This window comes from Cariama cristata, unplaced genomic scaffold (assembly GCF_000690535.1).
Source record: "Cariama cristata isolate BGI_N322 unplaced genomic scaffold, ASM69053v1 scaffold21091, whole genome shotgun sequence".
NCBI classification, from domain to species: Eukaryota; Metazoa; Chordata; class Aves; order Cariamiformes; family Cariamidae; genus Cariama; species Cariama cristata.
Window position 1 is genome coordinate 20,261 of NW_009597937.1, and position 17,965 is coordinate 38,225.

The window sequence follows — 17,965 nt, forward strand, 5'->3', positions numbered from 1 at the left end:
CTAATCTGGCTGCCAAAAAAGCAATCTTAACAGATTTATAGTCAGCAGAGCATTTTCAGAGCTCTTCCAAATGTTGACTGAAGTTTTCTTTTGATTAAACCAATATAAAAATTATGTAAGCTACTGTACTCAAGATACTCTTGAGTACAGCTTTACTATGAATATTCCAGTTCTCTATTTGCATCTGACAACAAATTGAGAAGTGGAAGTTACAGCATATAAAATATTGCAGAAATCTTGCAGTGGGTCATCTCTGAGCTCTTAGTAACTGGATTGAGCAGAATAGATGAAGTTCTCAGTAGCCTGACAGTTCTATATAATGCTGCTGTAAGTCACAACAGCTTTTGCTTCATTCAACAAATAATGAAATATTTTTCCTTTATGTTATTATTTTACTTATTGACTTTGTGATTTGATTCTGTTCTATTATAGATATTAGGGTGTAATACATACACACATACAGTGGTTTATCATTTACTGACTTGCCTCCAAAATGATGCTGTAACCAGAGAAGAAGGAAGATGTGTTTGGTGCAATTTTCTGAATGACACATTATCTTGCCTTGGCCAGAGAATAACCTACCTTGAGCATGACAGAAGTTGTTTGGTAACTAGCATATAGAGAAAGGCTCTTGAATGCGAGAGATTCTTCTTGCTACTTGTTTGACTTGATGTAAAAAATTTGTGGTCTGCATCTTTGCCCTTTAAGTAGATGCAGTGCATCAGGAACTGATTGAAAGGTTTCTTCTCCCTCCGTTTCCTTAAGCGCATTGTTCTGGCCACTTTGGTGCCTGAACAATTGGACTGCTTCTCAGGATGATAAACAAACAGAGTTAGCCAGTGCTGATGTCATTTCTGTTTCCTGCAAGGTGTGGTTCCAGTGTCCGGGTAATTGTGCAGAAACATGTAGTGTAGTGGCTTGCAGAGTAGGGCAGTGAGTGGAGGTGTGCTGGAAGTTTTATGGAGAAGAGTGTGTTCACAAATAAAGCCTACGTCTGGCAAGGTGACACTCGTGAGTTATGGTGCTTGTGTGAGCAAAGTCTCATCTGTCTAAAGCTGTTGGCCTCAGTCTAGGATAGCTGGCTGCAGACAGACTAGGCGTTTCTTCTCCTTGCTCCTCTATGGGGTTTCTGTAAATCCACTTAGTCTCCAAAATCAGTGCTCCAGTAACAACTATTCATCGCTGCCCACTCCTGATCCCACCTCCTTGCCCAGGACATTGCATAGGCCAGCCTGTGAAGCCTGCTGGCTAGAAGCCAACTGGCATGGGTTGTTGAAGGTATGTGGGAGCCTGTGGCATATTTGGTTGGGAGGCCTTGCCGTGGGGTGTTAGGATTGTAACTGCATGCAGAGTGAAATGTCCCAATGAAATCAGACATTGACGCCCCTGCTGGCAGCACTGTAAAGATGGTGCTGTTTCTGCTGAAGCAAAGGGAGAGGTGCCTGCCTGTTGTAGCAGGACTCAGCATCTCCCCTGGCTTGGATAGCTTAAGCTGTGTCATGTACTCCCCATAGTAAGTACTGACTTGCTGAGAAACTGAGGTTTTTAAATCAAACTCGGTAATAAAACTGTAACTTTGTTTTACTAGCTACTCAAGTACTGTCTTTCTGCTTTTGTGTATGTATTTACATTTAAGAAAGAGATGGCATTTGTCTAACAGTGGCAGGGAGGTAGTTCAAGGGCTCGCTGCCCTAGGCAGCTGAGGCTTTTTCTTGAGTTTTTAAGAATTTTAGAGGCCAAAATCTGAACTGTCTTTAAAGAGAATTACCCTGTGCATGCTTGCCACTCCATAATCCACTCCAGCAAATAAAAATAACCACTCTGTTTATTTAATCTGAAATAGATCAGTACAAAATGTACAGAAAAAGCAGTACAAATTTACAAATATACATAATCTGTTTTTGCATTCTTCAACCATCAGACTTTGTAGTAGTCTAGCTTAAAAAAAATTCACATTCCTGATGCTGTCTCCTCTCACCTTCATAACATTGCGTCTGAATCCCACAGTCCAGTGATGTGATGTTTGGAGGTCTGTCCTCGAGCTCGTTATCAACCACGATTGCCAAACCCTGTATAAACCCCATTACTCAACTACTTCTTTAAATCCACTTGGCACTTCAGTACACCTTCTTCCATTGCTCTTCCATGTATCACCACTTAATTAACATATTATTTTAATAGTGAGAATTTGGCAGAGACAAGGCAACAGTTGCCAGTATTCACTATTCAGAGCTATTGGAAGGCTTGAGGGGAAGTTGCTAATGTAATTGGAAATACTGCCATCTAAGACAAAAGGATTTGAGTTGCTGGCAAAGATTGCATTAGGATGTAAAGCTCTATTAAAAAAAGCTACAATAATGCTGAGAATAATTAAAAATTACTTCTTAAATAAATAAATAATAAATAGTAATAAATAAAGCCATTTTAGAACCAGTGGAATTTTAACACTCAACCTGCCTTTTAAAATATTTTCTTTGCACATTTGTTTCGCAGTTTTCAGTGAAGATTCCTCAAATAATCCAGTACCATAAATATTTTCAATACAAATACTATGTTCAGGGCTATTTTCCTCTAGGTTCATATGAAGCATTTAAAAGCAGCAAAAAGAGAGCTGTCTTGTTTCTCTCTTCAGAACTTGCCTAGATGGACGCTCTTATAAGAATTGTCTTTCAGGCTGTTGAATATCTCTTTGGTGCCGTTCTGCCACTGAAGAACAAGATCCATAGGGGTTTTCCCTTGCTAGGTAAAAAAGCAGAAGCAGCAAGATTTATTTTCAGCCAGTGATTACAGAGTCCTTTCTTATTCCCTAAATATTTGTACAGTGCATCTGCCTGATGTGAGGCCCTTCTGCACACACACAGTCAGACTTACTCTTGCCTCCCTGAGATCAGAGTCCTTTTGCTCTACAGATGTAGTCCCAGTCTTGGTCAGACTTGTGATGAAATCTCCCTGGGTTTCAGTGGGTCTAAGCCATATTAGCAAATACTGTGACTAGCAGAGCATGTAGGTGTTTCTTTTGATGTAGTTTAAACTGATTAGAAACACATTTAGATGAAACCTCAATAAGATACTCTTCTGTTTAATTGAGAATTCAGATAAGAGTTTGTACTGGTTTAATTAGGTTATGAACCACATTTAAACAGGAGCAACTTTTGTGTGCAGATGAAGCCTGAGAGAGCAAGTCTTTGGTCTTTGGGGCCATACTTGTCATTGTTTTCATACCCTGATGAAGTATAATGCCAGGAGTGGCCCTGCTTCAGGGGGTGTGGGCAGAGAGTAAGGAGTGTAAAAGTGCTGCAGTGACTAGTTTCTTCCTTGCCTCCTTAAGTTTTGATTGATTGCCAATGAAAAACATTGACTGGCATTGGTAAAACCCACCGTCCATCTCACTGCTGCTTGATTTGTGTTTGGGAGAAAGGGTCCATGATGTGCTATATTTTAACAAGTGGTCACAGAGCTCCAGCAACACTGCTGCTGCGGTGGCTATGAGCAAAGAGTCAGGTGTGGATCTTCTTAAACTGAAGCTCTGCTGAGCCATGGGGATTTCTTGCCCAATGGTCAGGTTAACAGCCGGACATTCAGATGTTGTGCTGGGGCTCGCCATCAGCTGTGGGCTTAACAGAAAAATTTCTCTTTAACAAGCTAAGATCTTCAGTCTCTCAATGGTGGTTGAAGCCCAGGAGTTGTGCAGAGAGCAAGTGTCTGTATATCCTGTCTTTTCAATATATGATATGTGTAATTAAAATAAATTGTAGAAAGAGGTGATGTTGTTTTAAGTTGCAGCTGATGGGTTCTGGTTTTAGAAGAGGTACGGGTTTTTCCTCTTTTCCCTGACCTCACGCAAGTTATACTTTCCCTGTGTCAGCTCTGCTTTAATTAACTCTGAAGTGATCTAATTAAGTCTGTTCACAATAGTCTCTCCTGGCATTGAAACCTATGAAACTGCTCTGAAGGTAAACTTACGCTAAAGCATTTTGAATTACTGTATTTTTTTGCTATTACTTACACAGTTCTTTACAGTTAGATCTGCTCCATACAGAATCAGAAGCCTGATCATTTTGTAGCGGTTACATGCATTGGTGTGTCTCCTTCCTAGAGGCACAAGACATGGACCACAGCGTCAGTCCTGCTGGTCTAGCACCGTGGCCCAGCCCCAACTGCCTAGCTGGGGATTTTTACAGGCAAGTGGAACTATCGAGGCAGACAGCAGCTTGATGCCACCTGATAGCTGACAGGTAAGAAGTTGTTGGTACTTACCCTGTCTCTGGCATTGAGATCTGCTTCACAGGCGATGAGGTGCTCCCCGCAGTCGTACTGACCCGTTCTCACAGCCACGTGCAAAGGGGTGCTGAGCAACTGAGCGGTGGGAGGAGGAAGCAGTCAGTGGCATGGAATAGCTAAAGACCGCTTCAAGAACGGCTGCCAAAAATGATCTACTTGGAGTAAGGGTCAGCTTTTCATCTCCAGTTTAAAAAGCTGCAGAGTCCCAGAAGCACATACCTTGTCTCTTGCATTTCTATTTATCCCTTCGTCCATTAAGAATTTCAGAACATCCAGGTTCCCCCCCCGGCACGCCCAGTGCAGGGCTGTAGATTCAAGCTGTAGCAGGAAAAACAAATGGAAAGTAATTTAATTCATCATTATATTTAAAAAAACAATCAAACCATTTTGATCGAATTTCTAAATTAATCCAAAATCATTTTCAAGCAATTTAACGTAAAGCACTTCACTGTGATCACTGAGTTGTTTCTAGTAACAGCTTTTCTTATTTTGCCCTAATTTTTTTAGTACTGTGAGTTTCTCACTCTTCACACTTGCTGCATATTGCTCTTAATGACAGAGATCTTGGCCACACTGCTGTGAGAGAGGATGATGTGTTTTGTCTCTTCTGTGAACTTAAAAGTTATCTTTAGCCAGGTATGTAGCTGCTATGTGGTAGTTAGTATTTTTTATTTGATGCCTTTTGGTTTCTAAAATGCTTAGAAAATGAAGCTCAAGGGAAAGAATAGTTCTCTTTTTAAAAAAAACCACCCAAACTTATGCAGGTCCACAAAGTGAATTAGAACCCTTTTCCTCTACAAGATGCAGTTTCTCTGCCCTCAGCTGTGCCGGGAGGGGTGGAATGTCCTGTGAAGATCTCACTCTGCCTGTCATTCCTCCTGTTTCTTATGCTTTCCATGAGCACTGCTGGGTTAAGTGAGGGGCAGCAAGCCTGGCCAGTTCCAACTGTTCAGCAAAGGACAAAGAGCGAGGAGCAGAGAAGCAAAAAAACAGCTGCAGAAGCTGTTGGTCCTTGGCCACCCTCGTGGCTAGCGTTTCGGAGGAGCAGGGGTCTCCCCCAAGCGCAGCCTTGAAATCCCGGTGGAGAGTGTGCACCTTGCGTGAGCCGTGGATGCATGCGTGGGACAGTGGTATCTCCACCACCTGCTAGCAGGCTGAAGTGGTAGCCTGACCTCAGCTCTCTTACCCTACATTAGGCTTTGTTGTTTGTAGCAGTCTACTGGCCAATGTGTTCCTCCACTTCCTGTGTTTTCCAGCAACCATTTTGGCAAAGGGAGGCAGACACCCTCTCCTGAATTCTCTTCTCAACAGTCTTATTTTAAGGATAAACTTACAAGACATTGTAAGGCCTTTGAATGCTCCTCTTCTATAAGAAGCACTTCTATAAGTGCTTCTCTTGGCACTTATAAAACAATTAGCATTTTTTTGGAAGAAATGTGAGTTGATGTGCATACCATGTCTTTCTGTTCAAGCTGGGCTCCGGCTTCCACCAACCTTTTCACCACCTCTAGATGTCCTTCAGAGCATGCCCTGTGCAATGCAGTGCGTTTGTACTGGTAATTAAAACAGTGCAAAGTCAGATATTAAATATGGCTCCAAGAGATATCTTTAAAACTTTTCTCCCCTCCTCCCTAGGATAATGGCAAATACGTACTTTATACTTACTCATTTTCAAGAGCTAATACATTTGAGACCTGAAATCTGCTAAATTTTAATAGCATCCTGATAGCTGAGAGCTGCCTACCCAGCATTTTAAAGGGTGTGAGAAATATCTGCAGTATGGCATTCAAATTTAAAATGATGCCTGTTAAGTTACCCCATCCAACATGCTACGCTGCGTTTTGCAAATGCAGCTTATGCATTATGGAGTATGAGGGCAGGCAGCATCACTTTTTTTTGTCGTTCTGCAGACAAATTTCTTGTCTCTTCATCTGTAGCATTGGAAGATCACCTGTTACAGAAAACCAGGGTCTCCTGGGCACCATCAGCTTTCTTTTAAATATAAAGATTCTTTTGAGGTAGTATTGCTTTGAAGGGTCCCAGTGGCCCCTTTATCACTAGAAAACTTGATATACAAAACTTCCAGCATTTATTTACTTCCCCCCACCCTTTTTTCTCCTCATAAGTGGGGAAGCTACAAAACCTAGTGGTAAAAGTTACTTTTGCTCTGTAATAACCTCTCTTCCATAGCAGGCTTTGCAGTAAGAAGTAAGATTGTACCTCATCACAGACATTTGGATCCCCTTTGTCTGACAGGTATTTTTCAATTACTGGCAACTTATTCTCCAGTGCAGCTCTAAAGAATGTGGGTATATCCACTGGTCCTGTCTGATGGAAAGAAATACACAGGGCATAAATGTGTGTGGCGCAGAACCCCATCAATGCTTTCCCAGAAGGTACTTTGAAGTAACTTACAATAACTTCTGGTTCAGGTTCCTTTAAAACAGGCGCTTTCACTTTCTTGCATTTTTTCTTCTTTTTCAGCTGAATAATTTTTTCAAGATCCTCTAAGTTTTCAAGTTTTGACCTCTCCTCTAGTTTCTTCTTCTTCAGCTGAAACAAATTGGGGAAGCCAGCAAGTTGAGCTGAGTGTGAGCACCTCTCCCTTTCATGGTGGCAGGACAATGTGTGATACTGTTCAGCTTAATTCAGTTAAGACTGGATGAACTTTGAAATAAGTTGTCTTTTTTTTACAGCTAGGGTTAATTGACCATTAGAATAAGTTACTAAGTGTGTGAGAAATTCTGCATCATCTATAGTTTTTCATACACCATTGGGCCTCTTCCTAGATGCTGCTTCAGCCATATGTTGTAGGCTAGATAGCATGAATTTTTGGTCCGTGTCAGGCCAGGAGTCAGAGCAGCACTGCAGTCCCTTCTGACCCAACAATTTAAGAAACCTCATGTGCAGCTTATGAGAGCTGGGAAGTCCCTTCAGTTTTATCTGACTTCCACCAAGCATTTTTTCTTCAACAACTTTTATGATGCAGACTCTGGTTTATTCTAACTTAATCCTCTTTGATGAAAAATATACCCTTAAGTGAAGAGCAAGGTTTATACTGATCTTAGCATTTCAGTTAGGAAGTGTTACATTTTGGTAAGCTACAAAGAACATCCTCAGTATCCTTGGAGGGGCAGTTCAATAAATGTTTAAGGCTTCTTCAAGTTTGCTTCTAAAAAGCATCCCTGCATGAAGTCAGTATGGGGCACTGCTAGCATCAGGGGCAAATGTGTTGCCTGAACTGAGATCCCAGGTACCGTGAGGTGTCCTTGACTTCTGAAGGGGAATTCACAAACAAGGGGTAACTCAGCATGAACACAGATGACAGATTCTGTCCCATGGTATCATTAAGGGTAAATAGACTGGTGAGACCCTGTCATATGGTATACATTTTTTTCAATTGAGTTCTTATTCAAGTTATTTCCACCTCTTCTTTTTATTGTTCTCTGCATTTAGGGTTTGATCTGTAGACCATTGACTTAATGGAAAATAATTGTGTTGGCTCAGTGGACTGTGGATCAACTGGAAACCCAAAAAGTTCTTTGGACCCTGTTTTGGAGGAACTCAAAAAACCTCTGTAGCAAATAATTATCTCTGTTGAAGGTGAAGGTCGGTAGTGTTTATTTTAATATTTCTGAGGCTCACTTTCCCACCCTTCTTTTTTCAGAACAGTCTCATGCCCCCTGCTAGTTAAACTTTTTCATTCCCAAATCACTTTAAATTTATAGGCCAGTTGGTTGCTTATTCACCAAAGAATTTAAGATGTTACAACTACTGTACTTTGGGGGAAAAAAGCATCAGTTCTTAGAGATATAGAGAGAATTGTCATGCTCCAGGAATGCAAAATGGTACTTTTCTGTAGATCAGTATCACTTTCATTTGTAATTGTTTTTCCCAAATGTACTAGTAAGCATAATGCAGTGTTTTTGTAGAAAGAACATTTTCATGGTAAGATAAGGCTTCTGGCTTCAGAAATGCACTCTTACATCTTTCTTGGGTTAGTTATTTTTGGTGGCAGTCATTAGGTGTGCAAGCTGAAGGTGTCTTACTGGCTATGATTGCTCCCCCCCCCCTTACTGACAGCAAGTGACTCTGGGCAGCAGGGAGTCCCCAGGGTTTTAATCAGACACTATAGCGGGAGTTTTGGTTCTGCTTCACAGCATTACTGCCTTCATCCATAGGCTACAGGAGTCAGCAGATCTCCATGGCCTTCAATGGACTTTAGACCAACCTCCTTTGGTGGTGATAGCCTAAGGGTTTACCTAGCTCACCGTGCACATATTTCTAACTTAGAAAGAGGCAAAGCTTCAAGGGCTGCAGCAGAAGGTGCACAGAGGATGATAAAAAGCCAAACACAAACCCCAAGAGCCTACCTCTGCTTCTAGTTTTTTCTCCTTCTCAAAAGCCAGATCACCTCGGGTCAGTGAGTGTTCAGAGACTGTCTTTAGGTCCTCTTGCTTCTCTAATCTTACAGCAGCTTCATACTCTCCATTTTTGAAGTCCTCAGGGAGGAAGCTGCCAGTCTCTTTAGTGTCCGCTTTCTTCCCAGTCACCTGTAAAAGCAAACGTGATATAAGCAGCAGTTTCATGACTGCAGTAGCCCCCCCCCAGCCCCCACCGGGGAACATGGATTACCTAGGGGCTAATTGCATGTCACTCCTGTCCTGCTCTATGGCTCTGGGAGTGTGTGACAGACAGTGCAGACCTCATTCAGCCTGTGCCGGGATTAGCTGTGTGTGCGAATGGCTAGAGCAGTCTCGCCTGCAGGCAGATCTCCAACATCCACTCAGCAACCCCCCCCTTGGCATCTTCAGGACTTGGATCAAGGTCCATGAGGCCAACTCACAGTTTAACTACCTGCCTGGCTGGGGCTGAGGTTCTTCTGTACTGACAAAAGCCAGAGAGCTGGGAAGAGCATCCTTTTTTGTTGGCTCGCCAGCATGTGCCAGACTCATCAGAAGGCTGTAAAAGGCCGTGGTGGAAAGAACCACCCCAACCAGCCACCAGCATCCAGTGAGTGTTGAGCAGGAGAACTGAGCAGGTAGAGTGGGAGGAGAGGCTTTGTCCCTTGGGACCTTACAGTTTTATTGAAACACATCCAATGCAGTTAAATTGGGTTGCTGAGTAATTTCAAGGCTGGTTTTACCCATCGTTGTCAGTACCAAAGTCCCCATTTATAGCACTCAGCAAAATAGCAGAAGGTAGTTCCCGCGCAGAAGCTATGTGGTGCTGTGCAGCAGCACAGCTTTCAATAGCTTTCAGAAATATTCCTGATGCTCAAGTATGTACAAAGAGAGAATTTGTTAAACTTAGTAGAGGCTGTTGTATATTTTGAGAATGGTTCAGTAAATTCATGTGGCTTAGACTACCTCTCTATTCAATCACATTGTAAAATTGTGTTTGTTACAGAGTTTAACACTAGAGAAACTGTCAGGGCCTTGCCACAGAATTTAAGACAGCATTAACTAGTTACGCTGTATGGCAGCTACATCTTAACATAGCCATCTGGGAAAAAAAACATGTTCTAATGTTTTACTGGATCATACCTATTTTCCCAGTTTATTGATCAAATCAGTCATTCTTAGTCTGAACCCTGCAGCAGAATGTCCCATTACTTGTGGTCTCGTTTAGACATTATTTTTCAAAGGCTTGTTACACCATGAACAGCAGTGGGTGTAAGAACTGTGAGTTTATTATTAGAAAATAATACTATTACTGAACTGTTTGTTTAGTATTAGAAAATACTTTTGTTTCCCTGCATTGATACCTCCTCTCAGTCCCTTACTAGATTGGAATTACTCAGTATGATTGTAAACTCAATAGCTTCTAAAAAAAAAAAAAAGTAAATCAAGGTCAAAGGAAAATACATTGCTAAATTTTGGCCAGTCTCTTCTTCCTGGTGAGCTATGTTCTGATGCAAAATCCAAACAGCTATGTAGTTGTGTCAGTGGTGAGACCCCTTCCCAAGGAAAAGTTAAAGTGAGAATATAATAGGATAGCATATAGTATATATAGGGTTTGCACCTAGAGCACAGCAGTGCTGGTAACCTGCTAAATCACCTCAATGATCCACAAAGGTTGTCTCTCTCTGCCTGGTACAACAACAGTCTAGAAAGATAAGTAATTATGAATAGATGAAAGAAGGTTGTACGTACCAGCTCTTCTACTTTCATCATCATCATATTTGCTGGTGTTTGAAGGTTGTACTCCTGTATGGCTGAAACTCCCAAGTGCTCAGGCCAGCTCTGCAGGGACCACCACGGTACCTTTGCTTATATATCTTTGGGTGAACTGTGCTTGAATGAGATAATCTTCCAACCTGGGAATCCAAGTATGCCCCTCGGGCTTGCCAGCTGAGAGGTAGGCTCGCGTTCATTCCAGACATGTTAACGAGCCAGATCTGGTGTCTGAGGCAGGGAGGGGGGCGTCAGTTGGGCGGGGAAGGGTGAGCCTCACAGTCTAACCACACCGAGTATGTGAATCGGAATGAAATGTGAGCTCATCGTTCCTTTGGCAATGACTGCATGGCTCAGCAATGCGAGTCATTCTGTGTTCCCAGTGCCCACTAGGACAGCTGTCTGTTGATATAGCATTATAACTTCAACTTTTTTTTTTTTTAATTTTTTTTTTTCAACTGACATTCAAATGACTGTAAGACACTGGAAAAGGTAAGTGGCTTATGTACAATACTTGTAGTAATATCTTCCTGATAAATGGATTATGACCCCTTAAGTCTTGGAAAACCATTCTTTTCATTGCTGTTTATTCTTGGATGATAAACAGTTTTAGGGGAAAGGATTTTTCTCATCATGATGGCAGTCTTCTATATTTGTTGGAAGGAATTCTCTGAAGGGATTACCAAGCCAGAATGATGTCTCTGGTGCTAAAAGGGCCTATGACACGATAAGTTACAATCAGTGTAAGATCTCAAAACAGCAAGCTTTGCATTTTTCTGGGACTTTGTCAGTGATCATAAGCAGAATAATAAATTATGTCCTATTATGCCAAAAAAAAAAAAGTAAAACTGTTTTCTCAGGCAATATTTTGCTTTTGGATTGAGAGAATAGGGGCACAGAAGTGATTTGTTCATTTTTGGAGATAAGATGGGATAGAGACAAATATATACAGATGATGTGTGTGTTTTTGGGAAAAGGAGTTATTGAGTCGTTTGCCAAAGCTTTTCTTATGCCATGAATCAGAGTAGCCTGGAAGCAGAAGAATGAAAACCAGCAGAAGGCAATTTTATAAAAGGAAGATGCACTAATCTTTGCATTTTAGAAGTGTGGATAAATGCCAAGAAAAATCAGTTCTGTGATTCTGCAGTGCTTGGAGCTCCTGTCTGGTGAGGTATAAGCCTGGCTTATCCAGGCATCCAGGTCACCTGGCTGAAATGAATACAACTGCTCAGGTGCTTCAAGTACAACATGTACATAAAGTGCTTCAGCAAATCAAGACCTAACTATCTTAGGTGTTGTTTATATCATTAGCATCATTAGCATGCTGCATTCCTGACACTGACCTTTCAAGGTGTCTCTCCTCTGAACTATCTCCCAGTAATCTGAGTACATCCAAACTTGTCTTCTACTGCCCATCATACCTATGCCCTCCCTTTCCCTGAAATGAAGCTGAACATCAGGTGGTTCCTTTCCTACTCAGAATATATATGACATTAGAGGATGAGCCCCGGAACTAAAATAGAGTATGTGGCAGCAACAGAACCTTTCAGAACATTTTTTTTCAAACCTAAGTACAGTGAGGCTATCATTCCCCCCGAATGGTATGTCCTGAATCACACTGCTGGGCTTTTTTTTCACAGCAGTTTTGTATTCCTGCTATGTGTCTCTATGATAAGAGGCAGCTCGGATCGGCTTTTTCTTGTTTACAGATGTGCTGTAACAGCTTACCTTGGTCTGTTTTGTTCTGTGACGCTTATTTGGAGATTGTCTTGAAATCCACAGCCCTAACAGGACAGCTGTGAAGACTGCTTCTGGTTTAGTGGAAACAGACCACAGCAGAGACCTGATGCAGGAAGAGAAACATAGAGGTTTGCTTTAAGAACAAAAACTGTTTAAGAAGGTGCAAACTACCTCTGGCCCCATTGTATTTGAAGCTTACTTTTCCTTTTTTTTTTTTTTTTTCTTTCCATTTTTTAAAGCAGCCTTTAATTTTCCCTTTTTTTACTTTCCTTTGTTTTAAACAGCCTGATATATAAAACTGACTCAGCAAAACCTAAACTGGAAGGTTTAAGTGCATAGACCTTCCTCTGCAAATGGTACATAAATCCAGAGCCAGAGTAGCTTTACAGGAAACCTCAGTGCTCTGAAGGGAAGCACAAACCCACTTCTTACATCATGAGTGCTACCAAAAAAAATCCAGCTTATTTAGATATAATTTAGTAATTATCTTTAAAACATCCCATCCCTGATGACTAAAAGAACAATAAAAAATAGAAAAGAATCTTCCTTGATTATCCTGAGTTTCTGTGTGAAAAGGGTGACACACAGAAACCCACTTTAACAGAAGGCTGGAATCTAAATTAACCTAATGGTAAATGCTTTTAGGCTAAATGTCATGTAAACTAAGGTAACCCTATTGAAATAGTAGAAAGGCACTGATTCATATCAGCTAAGACTCCTGGCTTACTGCTATTGCTTAATAAGGGGGGGGGAGAAGTAGTATAATGAGCTTACAACCTTGTGCTGGACAGTAACCACTTAATCACCTTTCAACAAGTGATTTCTCATTAAGGTGGTAATAGCAGATGGTCAGTGGGAGATGTGTAATGGGAATCTGAAAAACTCTTGCCACGCTGCTAAAGGATAAGGGCAGAGCAATGATCTGCAAGGTGTAAGGCAACCAGATATTGTCACAAAAAACTTCCCAGAGAAAAACACAAAAGGGCAGTAGGCTCAGCATAACAGAAAGAAAACTATATGGCACACCCTGTTACCTGCTATCAAAAGAGAAGTTGTCTGAATAGCATAAAGATTTTTTGTAATTAATGATTTAAAGAGGTTAATGGTAGAGTGAAAACATGATGTGTGATACAGATGATATTGCCACCTCTTGTGAACTGTATTAGCATCATGTTTTCAGTGCCGTCACTGCTGTACTCAGATATCTTACATTTTCCAGTACTCTGCCCTTGGCTCTGTCCTTGCATCTGACGGTCATAGAATCATAGAATGGTTTGGTTGGAAGGGACCTTAAAGATCATCTCGTTCCAACCCCCCTGCCATGGGCAGGGACACCTTCCACTAGACCAGGTTGCTCAAAGCCCCATGCAGCCTGGCCTTGAAAACTTCCAGGGATGGGGCATCCACAGCTTCTCCGGGCAACTTCTTCCAGTGCCTCACCACCCTCATGGTGAAGATGTTGCGAAGATGTTGCCCTTTGGAATGCCATTGTGCCTGGCTGTCTCTGTCCTTTTCCTACTGCTAAATAAGTAAAGGTATGAAAAAACCCCGTTGCTGGGGAGTGGTTATGCACCTAAGAGGATATTAATCCAGAAAACTGTTCCATGTCTGTGCAGTCAAGGATAAATTCATACCCAAGGTACACATAAGAAGCAGTAACCCATAGCTTACTCCTCCTGGATTAGTGATCTGTTGGTGTGTAACGGCTTGTTTACTTCTCAGTATGGGTGAGCATCCACCATGCCTTACATGTATCCACATACAACAGAGCAGTAAATAATAGTATATTGCAAGAACTATATTTGTTTCCTCCTCTTTTTTAGCTGGTTTTTTCCATAAAAGGCAGGAAATGCTTTTATTTATCTAACATATTCTCTTTGATATTTATTGTCAAAAAGCTCTTTGGGTATGAGTTAACTATAATATGCAAATTATACTACTCATGCTCTAACTTTTTCAACATAGTGATATATTTATATCTGTCTGCTTTTTCTAAAGTGATCAGGGAATTGCTGCATCATCTGTTTAAAACAACTTGGAGACTTCTTATCAATGTATATTTTTGTGTATAAAACTGCCACAGAGAAACATAGTGTCTCCTTGAGGGGGCGGGACCACCAAACCCAGATATTTCACCTAGGAATATGAAGTTAGTTTTAAGTATAAAGGTATTAAATTAAAGGATGAGGCTATAATTCCATTTCTTCAGACCAGTTGTTATCAAAGAAACAAAGAAGTCATAGTCTGGCAGGTTGCTGCTCTGGCTAGCACAGTCCTCTGGTGTCAAAACCCAAACCAGCAATGAGTCAATAGTTGCATCACTTACTGTAGGGCTTAAAAAAACCCTCCTGAAATAGCATTAGGGTTGGGGATTTCACATAATAGGAAAAAAGATATTGTTATTTCTGTTTAGAACCAAGAGATTTGAATTTATCAGAGGCCATGAGCTTAATCATGATGGCATTTGTACAACATGTGAATCTGGCTAGTTCACCTTAATGGGTCTCAGTTAACAAGCAAGTGCAGCAAAACACACCAGAAGGGTTATTATCTGTGGTCAAATGGGTTTATCTGTTGGCTACTTGGCCTTCCTAGTCAGCAATATAGGTCAAGGTCCTGCTGCTCCAGCACACCTGTGCTGATGCTCTGTTCATGTAACCTCTGACTACATTTGTGTGGTCAAGGAAGTACAATATTCCCTCAGCTGCTGCAAAAAGACTTTTCTGTATCAGTGTGGAGTTGTCTAAAAGATTTCTGCCATTCATAAATACTCCAGAACAACCCCAAGTCAGTCAGGAAAGGAAAAGTACTTGAGAACTGCTGAAGAAGTTATCCTTACAGTGAGAGCATGCCTGCAAATCCTGGTCACTTAAGCCATGATCCAACAGGTACCTACACTGGCCAACTGCTCTGCCATAAAGCCATGACTGGCAGCAAGGGAGAATTCAGCTTCACTCCAGGGAAGCTGTGACATTTTTGAATTTTACATTGTCTAGCTTAAAACCTCCAGTTATTGAATCTTGCTATACCTTTGCCTGAAAGTTCCTAAGTGCTCCCTCTCATCCCAGTAGCACAATGCCTTTTTGCTGTGTAAATGTAAGGGGATGCTATAGTTTTGGGTGATATAAACATCCCTCTGAAATGCTGCTGAAGTGCTGCACAGGACCGTTCCTTGTTTATGCAGAAAAAATCCAAGTCCTAGCTGTCCTCCACTCCACTTAAGTAGCAAAAGTAGCAGCTCAAGAGACACAGGAGGGCTCTGTTGGGCAACAGTACCAGACTTTCTGGGCTGTTCATGAAGGAGCGATGGTCACTTGCAACTGGCTTCTTCAGTTTTGTGAATTCCACTCTGCAAAGGTGGCAAGTTTTGTGTGGGCGGCTTACCAGCAGTGGCCAAATAACATCCAACTGTTGCTTTTCCCTGTAGCGTTATATTACAACACATGTTGAAGTAGTTATCTAACAGGATTCCCAAATTGCTCTCCAGGCAGAATCAACCAAATTACAGTGTTAACATGCGATAACAGGGAGGACCTTGGGACGTCATCTAGTCCAAGTTTCTGCTCAAAACAAGGTCAAAACTGAATTCAGGTAGGGTTGCTCAGGGCTTCATCCAGTCGGATCTTGAAAACCTCCAAGGACAGAGATTTCATAACCCCCAGGCCATCCTGATTCAATGCCTGAGTATCCTCATACGGATATTTTTTCCTTATATACACTTGAAACTTTCCCTGTTTCAATTTATAATCATGTTTTCTCATTCTTTTCCCAGAAAACTCTGTAAAGAGCATGGCTCTGGTTTCTTTGTAACCTCCTTGTAGGCTGCTCTGAGTTTACCTGAAACCTTGTTTTCTCCAGTCTGAGCAAGTCCAGTTCACCCAGCCGTTTCTTACACGGTAAGTGCTCCAGCCCCCGACCATCTTGGGACTGATTTTACATCATTGTTTGGGCACGTGATGAAAATACTAAACGATGTTGTACCAGGAACTGATCCTTGTGGGAATCTGCTGGAAATAGTTCCACTTGCTACTCTCACCACTTTGCGATCTGTCAGTGAGCCAGCTTTTAGTTCTTCCAAAGTGCATCCTTTTAATTCCATATAATGCATGCTTTTTAATCAGACCAACGTATGCCATGAAATGAAATGCTTTGGCGGGACCCAAGTAAACTGCATTAACATGAATGCTACTCTCAACCAGACCTTTCATCCTGTGGAAAGAGACTTGTTTAAAAAGATCTGCTTTGCATCCAGCCACATGGATTGGCATTTGTTGTATGTAACATGTCTGATTCTTTCTTGATAAAGCTTTGGTTAACCCTTCCCCCTGTTTTCCCGGAACCGAGTCAGGCCAGCCTGCCTGTTGTTCTCTTTCATCATTTTCAGCCAGTCGAGATATCTTGGGAGCTAAGGGAAAACAAAAAAGAGCTTCTTTGCTTTACTGGCACCGAGGCTGGCTTGTGAGATCTTTGGATGCAGCCCAAGCAGACGCTCTACCTCAGGGAGGTTCCTGCATCTTGTGAATAAGAAGGAGCTCAGGGAATCAAGGTGAGAAAGAATCGAATGGATTTTGTTTAAAAATATGAGAATGTTTTCACAGAACATTGATTTTGTAATCTCTTAGCAAAGCAATAGTATGTCACAACACTGGTGTAATACGTGCACTCGGGCATAGCAGCCTCTCTCTCATTTATTGAAGCCATATCCTCTATAATTTTAGAAACATGTTGAAGAGATTTTGAAAATTGCTATTATCTGGAAAAAAACCAACCTTTTTATGTTTGGTTTTTTTTTTTTCCTTTTAACATATTGCAGTTAAAATGTAAATACATAAAACTGCTTCACATTAAATTTGCTGAAAAGCTTTTTCCCCCCCTTTCATGAGATGAGGTTTCATTCGCTGTGAGATATTATTGGATTTGTATCCAAGCTATTTTTAACAAATATCTCCTTTGATTGACATAATACCAGTGAGGGTGGAAAAGCATTGATGCAACTTTGGAATTATATTACATCACATCGTATTATGCTGGTCATCTTCTTGGGGCTAGAGGGTAAGTATTTCTGTGACTGCAAACACAGATGGAAAAATAAATTTTCTCTTTTTTATCAATTTGTTACAGGTACAGTGCATATACTAAAAATGCAATTTAAGTTTAATTTTAGAGAAAAGAGTTATTAAAAACCAACGAAACAAAAACAAAGAAAAAAAACCCCACCAAACCCACCTTTTCCTCTAAAGTGTCATAATCAGAAGCAAATTTATGTCAGATGGTGAACTTGGAAAAAACCTTGTGCCTGTCTGTAACACAGAGAAATTTTACAGGAGTCCATTACGACACTTTGGTATGGGATTTCTGTGTTCCGTTTTATTTCAGGAGAAAATGTAGGGAATGCATGAAAAATGAGGAAGGAAGAGTGAGTGATCTAAATTGGTTTCTCTGGGCCTGCAAACTGCAATGTATTCATCTGCAGGCACTATTTTTAGTAAGTTGTTATTGCACAAGAGAAAATACCAAAAATTTCCCCCATAGCTATTTTCTTTCAGCAAAGGCATTTTCATACCAGAGCCAGGTGGATAAGGAGACCATGGGGTAGGCCTTTTCCCACAAAAATCTGTTGTTACCCAAATTAAGGAGCTAGAAAGGTGACTAGGCTGTGACTAGCCAGTTCTTGCTGAGGCTGTGCTAAGCCCATATTCTGCCCATATCTAAATCACGTACCCTGTAAGACATTTTCTATGATATTTGCTTTTTTTTTTTTTCATGTC

At 41.2% G+C, this 17,965-nt stretch overlaps 1 protein-coding gene across 1 annotated transcript; it reads right to left on the reverse strand.

Moving 5' to 3' along the window:
• Positions 1-2,628: 2,628 nt before the first annotated feature.
• On the reverse strand, positions 2,629-10,463 carry ANKRD1 (ankyrin repeat domain 1 (cardiac muscle)). Its single transcript, XM_009709100.1, is given in 10 exon segments — positions 2,629-2,739; positions 4,007-4,071; positions 4,074-4,092; positions 4,258-4,356; positions 4,501-4,599; positions 5,736-5,834; positions 6,502-6,609; positions 6,697-6,834; positions 8,655-8,834; positions 10,437-10,463. Coding segments are annotated over 10 exon segments (945 nt in total).
• Positions 10,464-17,965: the final 7,502 nt, after the last annotated feature.